Source organism: Apium graveolens, chromosome 3, assembly GCF_009905375.1.
Source record: "Apium graveolens cultivar Ventura chromosome 3, ASM990537v1, whole genome shotgun sequence".
In the NCBI taxonomy this organism is placed as follows: Eukaryota; Viridiplantae; Streptophyta; class Magnoliopsida; order Apiales; family Apiaceae; genus Apium; species Apium graveolens.
Window position 1 is genome coordinate 94,608,429 of NC_133649.1, and position 16,392 is coordinate 94,624,820.

Below are 16,392 nucleotides of genomic sequence, written 5' to 3' on the forward strand. Positions count from 1 at the left end.
GAGAACATGCACAATCCATTTTCCAGTACACGTGCTAGAAAATCTTGATTTATTGACTCTCAGTAATAGTCAAATTTTCTCTTGATATATTCACTTATCAAGAAATTATACGAGAAGCGCATTGCTTCTATTAAATTTACGAGTTCACCTTCAAGCAAATTATCAAGACATTCGGGACTAGCAATTATCCACGTCTTTTGCTTTCTGCAGGTTCATCCTCACATTCATCCAATAACTCGTAAGTTCATTTAGATGACTTTTAATTACAGATCTACTAGGATCTACTAGCTTATCGCATAAGCATTCCTAAACTCTGTAATAGTATTCTTACGAATCTCAAAAATTAGATTCATATATCGGATATTATTAGACTCAACCATTGTCTATGTATCCATCCAAAATATCTCAATTGATTTTGGATCTCATGCTACCAACAGAGGTATTGGTATCAAGTTTCGAGATACCCCCACATTTCAATTATTTTCAAGAATGTTTCATTACATTCCACTATTCATAGAAAATTCAATAATTTTCTATTTTAGATACCCCACAATTTTAATATTTTACAGAATGTCAGAAAACATTCCAAAACTAATAGGAAATTTAATTATTTCCTTATGTGGTATCATGTTTAAGGAACGATTAACCCTTCGTAACTAATATCCTCAAATTCAGTGATAGTCTGAGCTGATCACAATCGTTTTGCATCTCTCTCAGAGCGCAACTCAAGCCTGCATCTACTCCATTTATTTAATGCGAGTAAGGTGCAACGACCTCATGAATATTCACGTTGCAAACATAATTTGCCCCGTGATTATTCATCATCAAATTTATTCACTACCATCTTAATTATCTGTATTAAGTTGGATTTACCCTTGAGTTTATAGAGCACACATCTCTCTATTTAGCTTCAATATTGACTCGACTACGAGTACAAGTGATAAATGTTTTATTATCAAACCAGAAAGTAAACACGTATCGTGTCACTACCTCTCATCTGAGCAGGTTTTACGTCATTCATTAAAACCTATAAGATTTTAATATCATGTTTAAAGAACTTTCCGTGGTTCTTATCATTAAAAATTCAATTACCGAATTTCTCTAAAATATTTACATGGTTCACACGAACCTACATTTCTGGCTCACCTACTGGTACAACCAGAAAAGGCCCAAGGAAGAACATAAATCTTCAATAACCCCACATTCAGTGATCCTTGATCAACTGATGCGTTAGGATTAACAACTTTCCGGATTCTCTCCGAAGTTCAGCATAACTACTGATATCAATATTCGCCGTATTAAGTATCATATGGATCACTATAATAGGCTCGTGTGTCACTGCCGCAGCAGACCGACACCAATACGTGAAATTACTATTTAACTGGAGGAAAAATCCAACCAGAAAAAATATAATTTATGTGCCGACCCATAACCTGTACTCCAGGCCCATTAGGTTTTTTAATGTGGAGAATCCTGAGCAATTGTAAATCTGGTTCACTTGAGTTGCACAACTCATCACATTATTTAACAACAAACATGTTACTGCATTCTATCCAGTATTACAAGTTTGTGATATAACTCCATTATTAAAGATTAAACAATAATAATTGATGCCTTATCATCACTCAACAATGATTAAAAAATTAATCACCAAATAATCAAGTTCCATAATGAAGGGTCACATTTATGTAGCCATATCATTTAATTGCATAGCAATATCATGTTATGAACTTGCAAACACGCATGTAAACTATAGCATATACGATTCTTGTATCAATATAATAATAATTCCAAAATCAATTCAGAATTAAGAAACTCTAGCTCATATATATTATCAATCACCATGTTAACAAAACATAATAAGCTATCCATTAATAGCGAAAATATGGACGAATTATAAATTTGGGTTTAATCTACCAATTTATAATGATCAACCCGAGAGAGGTCACCAAATATGTCCACTTGAATATAAGTTGATCATAAATCAATAACCATTAAAGCATCAATAGCCTATAAGAAACCAATTATCCAACAACTATGTGCTTACTTTTGCCTCGTACCTGTTGTGCTTAAACAAAGCACCACTTAAAATCAAATTTATATTAATTTCAAGCACATGGCAACAAGTGATCAAAGAAATTAACGCACTAAATTTAATTTAATTAATGAGGCAAATAATGGCCACTCATATACCCATAAATAAATCCAATTTAAACAATCAAATTGACTTTTGCGTCTACTCACAAGAAATTATGAAAATTGATGAAAACTGCTTTAAGATTGTTATCAATCTTGTACGATAAAGACATTATTATATATATATTGAATATATAACTACTTCACAAGAACATTGCTAATTCTTAAATCACATAAGCATATGAGAATTAACAATTAAATTAGGAGAAGGGTTTGAGAAAACAAACAGAGATTGGATTTAATCTCGAGTCCAGAAAACTGTCTCCTTAAAGCAGTTTCGCCCCGCACCATCCGTGTTTAGCGACCTGCTTCCCAGGATAAAACGAGATACTAGTATAATCGATAGATCGAATATACTCTCAGCAAACTTGAACTGAGCCCGAGAACTATCACCGGAATATTAGAAAAATTTAAGACTAAAGAGACCGAGAATGAAAGAGATTACTCTTATTTCCTCGACTTAATAAAACTGATGCCCTAAGACTCTATTTATAAAGAGAGGCTTGAAAGTACTTGTTTTTCTTTTCGATGTGGTACATGATATTTATAAGAAAAACTAAGGAATGGGTTTGTGCTACTCTCGATGTGGTACAAAACCACTTTTCATATTAAAAGGTAAAATTTTGGAACATCAGTTCTCATTCACCTTTTACTCATTTTGAGCGTGTAAATATGCGTTGGAATCCCCTCGAAGAGGAGAATACGTTCCAATAAATACACACCACTAACACATAATGTGTCTCACTCATATAGAGTCTCAAAATGATTCACAACTTGATCTAAAATACTAAGTTTGTCCAACAGTTACAATCGTTGTTAGACACAGAGAGTAAAAATTGAATTATGTTCAATAAATATTAAGAAAGTGGGGATATATTTTGGACCAATTATAAAGATAATGCGATTATATGAAATGTTAACAAACTGTTGGAACATATCAAAATAGAAAGTTATTGGGACGGAGAGTATCATATGTTATTCAGTGAGCAAACTACCGTACTGACATCAATTGCCTATATAGTTTGACTCATCAATCACATTTATAACACATAAACACATTATACAATTACATATAAATTAATAATTATTTTATATTTAGAATGATTGATATACATCAGGCACACATAATCACTTATATTTATTTTACTTTCTAAGCAATAAAATATTACAAATACAATTTAATTATAAATATCAAAAAATGATAGAAACATATCTCAATAACTCGTGCGCATATTCATAAACAAACAAATTAGTTATCCATAAAATAACAACGTAAATAGATCGTCAACAATTATAGTAAAAACAATTTCAATTAGCACAATTTAGAGTATGTTTGTGCATTGCACAGACTATAGAGCATACATACACATGCACATACATATATACACATATGCACACACACATACACACACACACACACACATATATATTAGTACAAGCGCGCGCACACTCACATACATACTCATATATTTTTATTTATCATCTATCTTACCTCGTCCTCCAACATAATGAAATGACGAAATATATTAAATATAATGCAATAAAAAACAAAATAAACTATTTATATACATATATACCATTTATACTTCAATATTAATCGTTCGATGACATATATCATATACTCCCACCATCCTATAGGTTGTTAACATCGTTGTTAGACACGGAGAGTATACAAATGAATTATGTTCAAGAAAAATTAAGAAAGTGGGGGTATATTTTGGACCTATTATAAAGATAATATGCTATATTAGGAAATGTTAACAATTTGTTGGAACATCCCAAAATAGAAAGTTATTGGGACAGAGAGTATCATATGTCATTCAATAGACAAACTATAGTACTGACATCAATTACCTATATAGTGTAAATCATCAATCACAATTCTAACACGTAAACATATCAAAATTGCAAACAAATTAATAATTATTTATATTTAAAGTGATTGATATACACCAGACACACATAATTACTTGTATTTAGTTTATTTTTTAAGCATTAACATATTATAAATGCCATTTAATTATAAAGTAGCAAAAAATGATACTAACATAATTTGTTAATTTTTGCGAATGCATCATTATAAACATACCCAGATTACTCATACTCATATGCATAAACAAATAAATTATTCATACGTTAAGGTAACTAACATAAATATATTTTCAATAATTATAACGAAAATAATTTCAATTAGCACAATATAATATAGAGTATGCACATGAAATGCACGACTAGTTTCCCTTAAAGCTAGGGTCGTGTTATTTATAGAGCCAATTTTTAACTTCCATATCAACTTTTTATTAAAAAGACAATATTACCCTTGTCTTGATTTTTAATTTATTATTATTATACTAACATGGGGGTATTTTTGTATTTTCAATGATTCTTGCTATGGAACTTTAAATTTTGCTCTTGAACTTTAAATTCTCCTAAAGTTAATGACCAATAAAAAGTCACACCTCCCATTTTAGGAGCCGGTCATTTCTCATGTTAAAATTATGGTAATAAATCTGTGAAAACCGATGCTTTATAATATAGTCCAGTATATTAAAAATAATAATAAACTGAGCAACGATAAATCGAAAGCTGATGAAACAATAAAATCAAATCAGATCTGCAACTGAAATCAGATCGTCTCGTCTCCGGTATGTCTCTCTCCGCAACACACACATACTGATTTTTAAGAATCACGTATAATTTTTTGATTTCTCTTTGTCTAAATTCGAGTGTTTTTACATTGTTTGTATGCACATGTGTATGTATATGACCTAATTACAGATCTTGTAGTTTTATTTGTTTGATTTTCATTTCACTTTTTGTTTGTATATGTGTGTAAGTGGATAGACTATTAGATTATGTTCGTTTCTACTTGGATCTGTTTTCCTGTATCAATATATGATCGCGTAATTTAGGTGTAGTAGGTTATTGAAAGTTGAATTGCGGTTGTATGTGAATCGTATTTGATTCGATGAAATGTCGGTGACATTTCCGAGAAAATGAATTTTTATCAGAGTGATTGGGAATTTGATTATGAAGGAAATCAAGTACAAGTGATATCCAATGGGAATGAAATGAAAATTAGTAAGTGTGAATGGTTGTATTTGTAATTAATAAACTGTTCAATAATGATTGCCTAGCTTTTACACTCGTATGTTAAAATGTGGCTTCATTGCTTTCATTTATTTTGAATTAAACACGGCAGCAAAGCGCAAGAGTATTAGTATGAGGATAATAGAACATTATTCGACAATGATGGCTGGATTGTATTAATAGGTTGGATCATGTATTATACAATGATGAGTATTGTTGATGATAGCTTGGTAGTTAGCTTTGTGTTGGACTATAATTGTTTGTGGTAGCATGGTTAATCTTGCATGCTACAACTTGTTCATTGTGTAGCTTCCTCAATGTTTAAATCAGTGTCAGCTTTTTAATTTTTAATCTAGTAAGGCCATAGGCCCATAGGTTTCAAATCCCAGTTTTATGAATGTTCAATAAATGTCTGTCCCAAAATTGATCGACTAAAGGTAATCGGGCTTGTTTGCACGGGCTTTTTTGGGGTCTGTGATTTAATCCTATACTGAACATCAGCCTTCTCTTACAATGAACAAAGACTTAGTCGTAATTATGTTTTTTTTGTATATTTGGATTTTTGCAGTTATTAATAATTTGGTTTCAGTGTTGCATTTCACAATGATGCTTTGGTCCTTTATTTTATTTATTTTTTTTGCTAAATGCTTTGGTCCTTTATTACTAGTCAACTTTGTAATAATTGAAGATTTTATGTTATTAAAATCAGGTAATTGGTGAAATATGGAGAAATCTTGCTCTCTACTTGTTCATTTTGATAAAGGAACACCTGCTCTTGCCAATGAAATTAAAGAAGCTCTAGAAGGAAATGATGTGGAAGCAAAGGTTGAGGCGATGAAGAAAGCTATTATGCTTTTGCTCAATGGAGAAACACTTCCACAGCTTTTTATAACTATTGTTCGATATGTTTTGCCTTCTGAAGACCACACTGTTCAGAAACTTCTGCTTCTGTATCTTGAAATCATTGACAAGACGGATGCCAAAGGACGTGTCTTACCTGAAATGATTTTGATTTGCCAAAATTTGAGGAATAATCTGCAGCATCCAAATGAGTACATACGAGGTGTGACTTTGAGGTTCCTTTGTCGGTTGAATGAGGTGGAGATCATTGAGCCTTTGATTCCATCAGTTTTATCTAACCTGGAGCATCGACACCAATTTATTAGGAGGAATGCAATTCTTGCAATAATGGCTATTTACAAACTGCCGCAGGGTGAACAGCTCTTAGTTGATGCTCCGGAGATGATTGAGAAGTTGCTTACAACCGAGCAGGATCAATCAGCCAAGAGGAATGCATTTCTGATGCTTTTTAATTGTGCCCAGGATCGTGCCATTAATTATCTTCTTACCCATGTTGATCGAGTATCTGAGTGGGGGGAGCTGTTACAGATGGTTGTGTTGGAGCTAATTCGGAAAGTATGCCGAACAAATAAGGGAGAGAAGGGGAGATATATAAAGATAATCATATCTCTACTAAATGTCCCTTCTGCTGCTGTTATATATGAATGCGCTGGAACACTCGTGTCTTTGTCATCTGCACCGACAGCAATCAGGGCTGCAGCCAATACCTATTGTCAGCTTCTTTTGTCTCAGAGTGATAACAATGTAAAACTTATTGTGCTTGATCGTCTGAACGAACTCAAAGTTTCTCATAGAGAAATTTTGGTAGAAATGGTTATGGATGTGCTTAGAGCACTCTCTAGTCCAAATACTGACATTCAAAGAAAAACACTTGATATTGTTCTTGAGTTGATTACTCCCAAAAATATTAATGAGGTTGTTCTTACTTTAAAGAAGGAAGTCATGAAAACTCAAGGCGGGGAGCTTGAGAAGAATGGAGAGTACCGACAAATGCTTATCCAAGCTATTCATTCTTGTGCTATCAAGTTTCCGGAAGTTGCAAGCACTGTTGTTCATCTATTGATGGACTTCTTGGGAGACAGCAATGTTGCTTCAGCTATGGATGTTGCTGTATTTGTGCGAGAAATAATTGAAACCAACCCAAAATTGAGGGTTTCTATCATAACAAGGTTGTTGGACACTTTTTATCAGATCCGAGCTGCAAGAGTTTGTTCATGTGCTCTTTGGATCATTGGAGAGTACTGCCTTTCTCTGTCCGAAGTAGAGAGTGGCTTGGTAACAATAAAACAATGCCTTGGAGATCTCCCCTTTTACTTCATTTCGGAAGGAGAGACTGCTGATACTTCACAAAAATCTCAACAGGTAAACTCTATTACAGTTTCGTCAAAAAGACCAGCTATACTTGCCGATGGGACTTATGCGACTCAGAGTGCAGCCTCTGAAACCGCTTCCTCCGCTCCTACTGTTGTTCAAGGATCTTCAAGTATTGGGAATTTGAGATCCCTTATCCTTAGCGGTGATTTTTTCCTCGGGGCAGTTGTTTCTTGCACATTAACCAAACTTATCCTCAGACTTGAAGAGGTTCAGCCATCAGTAGTTGAAGTGAATAAAGCATCAACTCAAGCATTATTGATCATTGTCTCCATGTTACAACTTGGACGATCTTCGTTCCTATCACACCCTATTGATAGTGATTCAAATGACAGGATTGTCCTTTGCATAAGATTGCTATGCAACACTGGGGACGAAATCAGAAAAATTTGGTTGCGGTCCTGTCGTGAAAGTTTCGTTCAGATGCTTTCAGATAAACAGCTTCGTGAAACAGAGGAGATCAAAGCAAAGGCGCAAGTTTCTCATGCTCAACCAGATGATCTTATTGATTTCTACCATTTAAAGAGTAGGAAGGTAAGATGCTCTTCACTGAATGTCTTTTTATTCTTACGTTTACCAATGTTGTAATGCTTTAATAGCTACTGTCAACTGAATTTTGTCCAGTTGTCTATTTTATTACTATGTAGTATACTGATTGTCCTCCGTCCAGTATGCGCCTTCACATTGTTTTCTCATCTCTGAGATCCATTTAAATCATCTGTTGGTTTGTAACTATAACTACTCTCGGTGTTTAATTTGCATAATTTTTTCTTTTTAAGCATACATATCTGATAGATCCTTTAGACATAAACATTGTATCAAAAAAATATAGAAGATCTAGGCAGCATTCTGCCTTTTGGTCGATGTATTTTCATGTGCCTTAGATTGGAGACCAACTTATATTTTACTTTTTCTAGGGTATGAGCCAGCTAGAATTGGAAGACGAGGTACAAGATGATTTGAAGCGTGCTACTGGTGAATTTGTAAACGATGGAGATGATGCAAACAAGCTGAACCGTATTCTTCAACTCACTGGATTTAGTGACCCAGTATATGCTGAGGCATATGTGACAGTTCATCACTATGATATTGTCCTTGATGTTACTATTATAAATCGGACCAAGGAGACTCTACAGAACTTGTGCTTGGAGTTGGCAACCATGGGTGACCTCAAACTTGTTGAGCGCCCTCAGAATTATACTCTAGCTCCGGAATCAAGCAAACAGATAAAAGCAAATATCAAAGTGTCCTCAACTGAGACGGGAGTCATATTTGGAAACATTGTTTACGAAACCTCAAATGTGCTTGAACGATCTGTGGTGGTCCTAAATGATATTCATATTGACATCATGGACTACATCTCTCCAGCAGTATGCAACGATGCCGCCTTTAGAACTATGTGGGCCGAGTTTGAGTGGGAAAACAAGGTATTTGCTTCACTCCTTTTATGTCCTATGGCTATATCATACTTTTGAACCACCTGATTTAGTGATTTTTTATATCTTTCTCTAGTTATGTTACAAGAGAAAGTTTAAAGCTCTTATACTGTAACAGCAATGTTTATTTGGGTGTAAACTAGTAATACAGTCATTCTTGCGTTCCATATCAAGGCCTAATAACTCAAAGCAAATGACAGTATCATATTTTTAGGATCAAATATTTTTTTATAGATCATAAAATAGTTTAAAAACAATTAGATTCTAAAATTAATATTCGACTTTCACTTCCAAAAAGTAATACCAGCTTTCAGGACACAAATTTCTGTCACTTGATGATATGCTTGCATAAATTGGATGCGTGTTTCCCTTTATTGACCTGTGGCCGGGTACATCTATTGTTCATTCTTTTGTAACATTCAGATCGAGATATGTTAAACAATTATGATATAGGATCTCTCCTTTAACTGGTTAAAGGACGTAAGCTCGCTATCTTTTACATTTTTTTCTTAATAAGATGTAAGCTCTTTCTGATTGTTAGTGCTTTTTGGCTAGGTAATTTGATCCTAAAGTTACATACTATTGCAGGTTGCTGTCAACACTGTCATTCAAGATGAGAAAGATTTTCTTGATCACATTATAAAGGCAACCAATATGAAGTGCCTTACTGCACCGTAAGTCCCTAGTTTCAGCAGCTGGACACATTTTTGCTGTTTACAAGTTTACTCTCCCTTGTTAATTTTTTTTGTGACGCTATAAGTTCGTTATTAGGGTGCACATTGCTTAAATTTTCAGGAATTCTAATAGCTTATAGTTTCTGTTTTTAGCCAAGGAAATTATCTTTGCAGTGTGTGCATTAAATTTTTTAATTTGCTTTTAGATAAAGTTTTCAAGGTTGTGTCAAAACAAGATATCCACCCTGTAGAGGGAATTGTATTTTGACATGCATCAAATAGTGAATTATACAAATGATGTCACCACAGTATTACCATTATTATTTTTCCCAATAATTAATCACACTAGATCAAGAGGTCTTTGGTTGGTAAATTATTTCTTTTACATGCAACTTGTGCCCCATAGATACTGAATGTGTGTGCAATTGTACGTTTAGAACTTGAAATAATATATTAGAAAGATCAGAAAACAGTGATATAATAGGTGTAATGGGAGAAACTGCATCAATGATGACAGGCAAATTTTTATGTTTTAGGCAGTTGCTGGCCTGTAGCTTCTTATTTTTAAATATGTGCTTTTGTGTATTCCGTTTTGTTGTCACCTACACCTTGGCAATAAATTTGAATAATATTTGCTTGTGTCCTGGTTGGAACTTTATTTTCCAGGTCGGCTATGGAAGGTGAATGTGGATTTTTAGCTGCAAACTTGTATGCTAAGAGTGTGTTCGGGGAGGATGCTCTGGTGAATTTGAGTGTTGAAAAACAAGCAGATGGTAATCTTAGTGGTTATATAAGAATTAGAAGCAAAACACAGGGGATTGCTCTAAGTTTGGGGGACAAAATCACTCTCAAGCAGAAGGGTGGAAGCTGATCCAATTACTATGTGAGCCATTAGGTTATACTTCAATTACTTTAGTATATGCCTATATGTCTAAGTTCTCTTCCCCTGAGTTTGGCTATATATCTTTTATTTTATATGATTTACATCTCAATTATGAATATTAGTCACGTCCTATTTCCTTGATATCTTTCTTTTTCTTAATATTTATGTGAATTAACACTTTCTGGTCTAGTCAATATGAAAGTTCAGAGTAAACTGGTTGACTCTGTGTGTTTTGTTTAGGTGCCCGGACAGCTTTATGCCCTGTTCATGGTCGAAATAAAGGCTAATCTTGATTTAGTGGCTCTTTCAATATATTTATGTTTCTGTTTTCTATAGATATGCTATTCCATTCATTCCTGTTGTTTTTGCTTTTAATGTTAAACAACTGTGATATTGCAGGTTCTAGCCTTTAAAAATAGAAGTATCGTGTCAGGCTATTCTGAAACTCTTATAGTTTGACGTGCATGGAATACTAGCACCCGGAACCAAGTTTTTGTAGAGAAGAGTAAAGACATTAATTTTTTCAATTGGATCTAAAGTTTGTTAAAAGACATTAGTCTCTTAATTTTTCTTAAGTTGTACCTAGTTCTAATATCGGAGGCTCAACAGATAATATTGTAATGTATCTTCAGATTGTGATTGTAAACAATCTTTCTCTATCTGTTTTTGGGGTGTTCCAAGTTTGTGTTTTTTGATAAGCCAAATATTTATGAAGTAAATTATGCATGCGGGGTCTCCTAGTGGCTGACCAATGACCAACAATTATGGACCAATTTGAATTAGTAACATAGATGTCAAAAGATGTAATATTTCTAAAATTTAGTCGTGGCTCTCAGTTTTAGTATGGTTTGCCCTTTCTCTTGCTCTTGTTCTGTTTTTACCAGCATTGTAAAAAGCGCATTAATCGGGGGTTTAGCGGGAATCGGAGGTAAAAACGTTTGGATTAATGCAAAATTGGATATTTAAGCGTCTAGTAAAGTTTAAGCAGGATTAAGCGGATTTTGACCGTTTAAGCAGTTTTTGATCAATTAAACGGGGATTAAAAATACTTAGAAAAAGACTAATATTATTTTTAAAAGATGTGTAATTTGATATTTTTAAATATTACTTATATTTTCTAAGTTGATTATGATTTTGTGAATGATTATTTTATTATTTTATTATAATATTTGAATGTTGTCTTTTTATTCAAAAAATATTCATTATTTTTAATATATACATATTTATTTATTTATTTATTTATAATCCAAATAATGATCCGCTTTTAAAAACGCTTAAATGTCTGTTTTAACGCTTAAGCGCTAGAAATTGACCTCGCCGCTTAGATCCGATTTACGCTTTTTATAACTCTGGTTTTTACCCTTTTCCATTTCTCTGTACTCTCTCTAGCGGTCTAGCCTTGTACAGCAGGTGATCAACTGTTCTATCATTATTTTTTATTTGGAAGCAGTATGTAGGTTATTAGGTTTGTAGATCTTTATTTCATATTAAAATCAAAAAGACTGAAAATTATTTGGTTGGATAAGAATTAGAAACAATAATTTTCCATGTCCAGAAGTTTAATATAATGTTTAACTTTTACATTTTCTTTACTGATTAAAACAGGAATCAAATGTATATTATCGGTAGCGAGCCATAATAATTCTTGTAATTTAATAATTTGCATCACTTTCAAAAAATTTATATAAATAAATGTAGAAAAAAATGAGTACTGCTAATAACCAGGTCCAGAAATATAACAGAAAAACTGACATTCTCATATTTATTTCCTCTTCACCCTACCATTATATTCTCTCGCTCTTCACCTTACAATGACTCAAAATCACTGGACTAACCAATTACTAATTGTTTCTGTCTTTCTTCACGTAAACCCAAATGACATTTAAATCTTTGTATATCCTTCATCGTTGCACTACTGTTTAATCAGTTAAACTATTAAGTTTTATCTCTTGTTTGCAGATCAAGAGAAACTTATCGAACCCGGAATGTAATATATAAAAAATAGTAATGCTATATGTACCAACAAAAAAATAATCCCAAAATGACACATGATATGTTTGAATTAGTTGTATTCATTTTAACCCACGCGGATCCATTACCAATAAAGAAGGGACAATTCATTTTTTGGAAAAAAAATTGGGACATAATTACTCGTAAAAAGAGGATGTCTAGTAAATGATTTTCTTCACAATCAACAACACAGGCTGTTTAGCTATTAGCAAAGGTAACAGAAGCTTACAGTTACACAATCACGAACAGCTGCATGTCTGCCACAAATAATTGGGAACCAAGTAATAAACGAAAAGGAGCAAATGATAGCTAAAATAACAACACAACATGATACATAAGCAAGATAGGCAATTCCCAGTTGGAGCAACTTTAAATAAAAACCTTACAATCTCTGGCATTGTCTGGCATTGAAGTACATCTTGTATTCGTCACGCACAAAGTGATAATTAGCCAGGGCCGACTTTAGGAATGTCATAATGCTCGCTCATATTTGCTAGATACTGATTAAAATCTGAAATGCGGTCACGATGTGATTTATTAGCCACTTTAGCAAGCTTGTGTTCATCAATTTTCTGCCTCTGTTCCATATAACGTCTCTCAGCGGGAGTAAGGCTCTCAATGTGGGGAGCAGCATTTTTATCTCCGTCAAATTTTTGGACATCATCCATATCTTCCTGGTACTGATCAGTTAGATCGGCATTACCACCTAAGTCAAGAAAAAATGCCATACTTAAGACAGTATAAAATCAAATCCTTAAATAACACAGGACAAACATGTTAAATAAATTTACTTAGAAAGCAAAAGGAAAACTGCAATCCCTCATACAGTTAGGCATACCCGATAACATGTAAACAAAACGAGCCAAGGTTCAAAAGTGTTCACATCACTACACATAGACCTCAAATGGAAATTTCAAATCATAGCTCCGTGGTAGAAAATGGGAGACATTTATAGTAATTAAACTACTCTACTTGGTCTTCCCGTCTTCCCACCAGAATAAACCCAATGTGCAAATTCTATCATCTCTTAAAAGTTAAATTCTTTCCGTTCTTCCTAAAAGAACAGGCCCAAGGTAGAAATACTATCGCCTCTTAGTAGTAGAATTGTTTAATAAAAGAAAGATATTTTATATTAACAATGACAATAACCTAACACACTTCAGGTCTGCCAATACACAAATCCCCCCCAGACCTTTTGAGGACAGGTAGTTGTGAACAATTAAGATAGATGCGGGGATTAACATGTTTGTGGCTAATGTTACTAAAAATAATTCAAAATTACTTATTTCCTTCGGCAGCATCTAAAGGGTTGAAGCAATATACAAGAATGACATCAAGGAATTATGTATTCCAATACTTTGCAACGGATTCGGGATGCATAACAACACGACACAAAGAAAACAAGCTAATTTAATCACATAAAATCAACAATAACAATGAAGTCAGCGAGAATCGTCATAGCTTAAACCTTGCGATGATGAAATACAACATGCCGCATTATGCAAGTACTAACACTTCAGAGTAATTGGGATACAAAAATTTGTCATGGACATATAAAGCTAAAGGAGGCTGCTAGATAAAGTAAGAAGGAACCTAAAGGTAAGCCGTGAAGTGAAGTTAATCCAAAATGCACCTTACACATTCTGACTTGTTTAATTAGGCACCATCCTTTTCTTATTAAAGTAAATAGTAAGATTCTGACTTTGCAAGGTCCCTACAATGTGTATTATTACATATATTTAATATGTATCTGATATCAGTTGGGGCCTTCTACATCAATCTTAATTTCTGGAACAATTGGTCTTAATCAAACTCATTCACAACTTATACTTATATATCCATTTTCAAATTTGTATCAGTCAAATTAAGTTACATAAAGTTTACATAAATGTAATATTTCAAAGAATTCCAAGTACTAGCTGCTTGCAACTATTTGGCTTGTTTATACTTAATAATAAGTTCATTAAACACAAACACAAGCCTAAAATGTTTCTTCCACCTCTAAAGCATTTTATCAGAACTTAGTGTTTGGGAGAACTTGTTTTGAGGAGGCACTATCACAAGTTTTGTAGTCCGGGAGTTGTATAATAGCTCTGAAACTGTAACATGATAAAGTAATAATACAATCTCATATCAAGTTAATATGGGTCTATGATGTAGGACATAGACTAGGTTGGATTTTTGAACCTAGCTAAAAGTTCTGGTGTACTTTATTTTACAGCAGTGCACCATATTCTTTCAGCTACTGCATAGTGAACGTCACCTATAACCGGAACATGGTAGTGGTAGTAAACCACCATGCTGTTTGAGTAGTATTATATTCAATGGGTAATAAATAACTAAAATTTGGTCATTCTAGTCCAAAACACCTATTGACCCCGTCCCTCTAGGTTTGCGTTTGCATCAACTAGACCGGTAAAATAGAGTACATAATCATACATTGGCACCGTGTTTCATCAAATTAAACAAAAACCAAAAATTTGAACTTACCACTCAAAGCCTCGTTGCTTATAACCTCGGAAACTTTATCAGTAACAGACTTGCTGTGTTTCATTTTCTTCTTCTTCAAACCACCAGCCTTCACATCCAATGCTTTTCCCTTCAATTTAAGTCTCCCACCAACAACATTCTCGTAGGAAGACATGCTTACTATGTCAAGAACAAGATTAATGTCATTAAATTATCAAAACAAGATACTTCCATTAACATACTTTAGTTAAAGCGTGTTTAACTAGTCCCACTTTAAAATCGATTCTCGCAGTTACGGAAAAGTGCAATTTTTTAACACCTCAATGTCTTTGACAAGGTTCGAATCCTCGATATATATTCATACGAGTGATTGGTAAGCATAAAAAAAACGGCAATGAAATACAGGATACACACTAAACATGAAAGATACATATGTGTGTATACATATGGTGAAATTGAATTCAATTAATTAAGATCACTCTCATCACAATTAAAAAATTAGGGCATGAATGAAAAGTGAAATTACAAAACATAAAAAATAATCTAACATAAATACTAGTGCAATAAGGTAGTAAAATCGTACCTTGTTTCTGGTTGATTTGTTACTCCCCTTCTTATTCCTTTTCCTCGTTCAATCTCCTTCATTCTCCAAAATCCCCAAATTTATAATATTATATAATGACCGTATTTTTCCTTTTATATACCATGCGTCATCAATACTTTTTTATATTTTATGTCTTTTTTTATTAAAATGATATATAATGAGATTTAAAAAATAAATGTTCAATTTAAAATGTAGTCGATTATTTTGAACGCTTTTATTGTTCATGTCTTTAGTACTAGAAAATAACATATATAAAATTGATTGCAAAAAATTTATTTCAAAAAATATAACATACAGTACTAATTTGAAAAGTTTATTTGTGCAATTTTTATAAACTAGTTATCTTGTCGTACTACGCATACGGGGTTTAGTTATATATAATTTATTTTTAAATTTTAAAGATATATATTCATGAAGTTGCGACATTGTGTGCCAACATTTTTATACCAATATCATCATGTGTAAACAATAACAACAAATCATTTTATAACGTCTCTTTCCTTTTTCTGTCTTTGACAAAAAAAAATATATTATTGTCGTCAAATAGTACGAAGAGTTTTATTTTTTGTATATAGTTTAAGCACTTTTATAGTATAAAATATTAACCACATAACGGAAAGCACAATAATCTAATTACTAGACAAACTACCTGTCATTAAAAATTATTGGTCCATTAATTTAAAAATTTGCAAAAACATGAAGAACATCCAAAAGTTTTAACTTCACCGTCGTGCAAAATGTTACTGTTTTCAAAACAGTGAACAACAATGGAAATAAAAATCAAACATAATTATTGAA

At 32.9% G+C, this 16,392-nt stretch overlaps 2 protein-coding genes across 3 annotated transcripts; one reads left to right on the forward strand and one right to left on the reverse strand.

Moving 5' to 3' along the window:
* Positions 1-4,671: 4,671 nt before the first annotated feature.
* On the forward strand, positions 4,672-11,170 carry LOC141712618 (coatomer subunit beta-1-like). Of its 2 annotated transcripts, none has more exons than XM_074515622.1 (6): positions 4,672-4,841; positions 5,996-8,052; positions 8,436-8,945; positions 9,543-9,628; positions 10,295-10,523; positions 10,911-11,170. In XM_074515622.1, exons 2-5 carry the CDS (start codon positions 6,010-6,012, stop codon positions 10,497-10,499), a joined length of 2,844 nt encoding a protein of 947 aa, XP_074371723.1. In that variant the 5' UTR covers positions 4,672-4,841; positions 5,996-6,009; the 3' UTR covers positions 10,500-10,523; positions 10,911-11,170. The 2 variants fall into 2 exon arrangements, with proteins under 2 accessions (XP_074371723.1, XP_074371724.1); XM_074515623.1 differs by having other exon boundaries at positions 10,295-10,511.
* A 1,508-nt stretch (positions 11,171-12,678) lies between these two features.
* On the reverse strand, positions 12,679-15,688 carry LOC141712619 (uncharacterized). Its single transcript, XM_074515624.1, has 3 exons — positions 15,574-15,688; positions 15,012-15,170; positions 12,679-13,227 (listed from the first exon to the last, which is right to left on the reverse strand). Exons 2-3 carry the CDS (start codon positions 15,163-15,165, stop codon positions 12,968-12,970), a joined length of 414 nt encoding a protein of 137 aa, XP_074371725.1. The 5' UTR covers positions 15,166-15,170; positions 15,574-15,688; the 3' UTR covers positions 12,679-12,967.
* Positions 15,689-16,392: the final 704 nt, after the last annotated feature.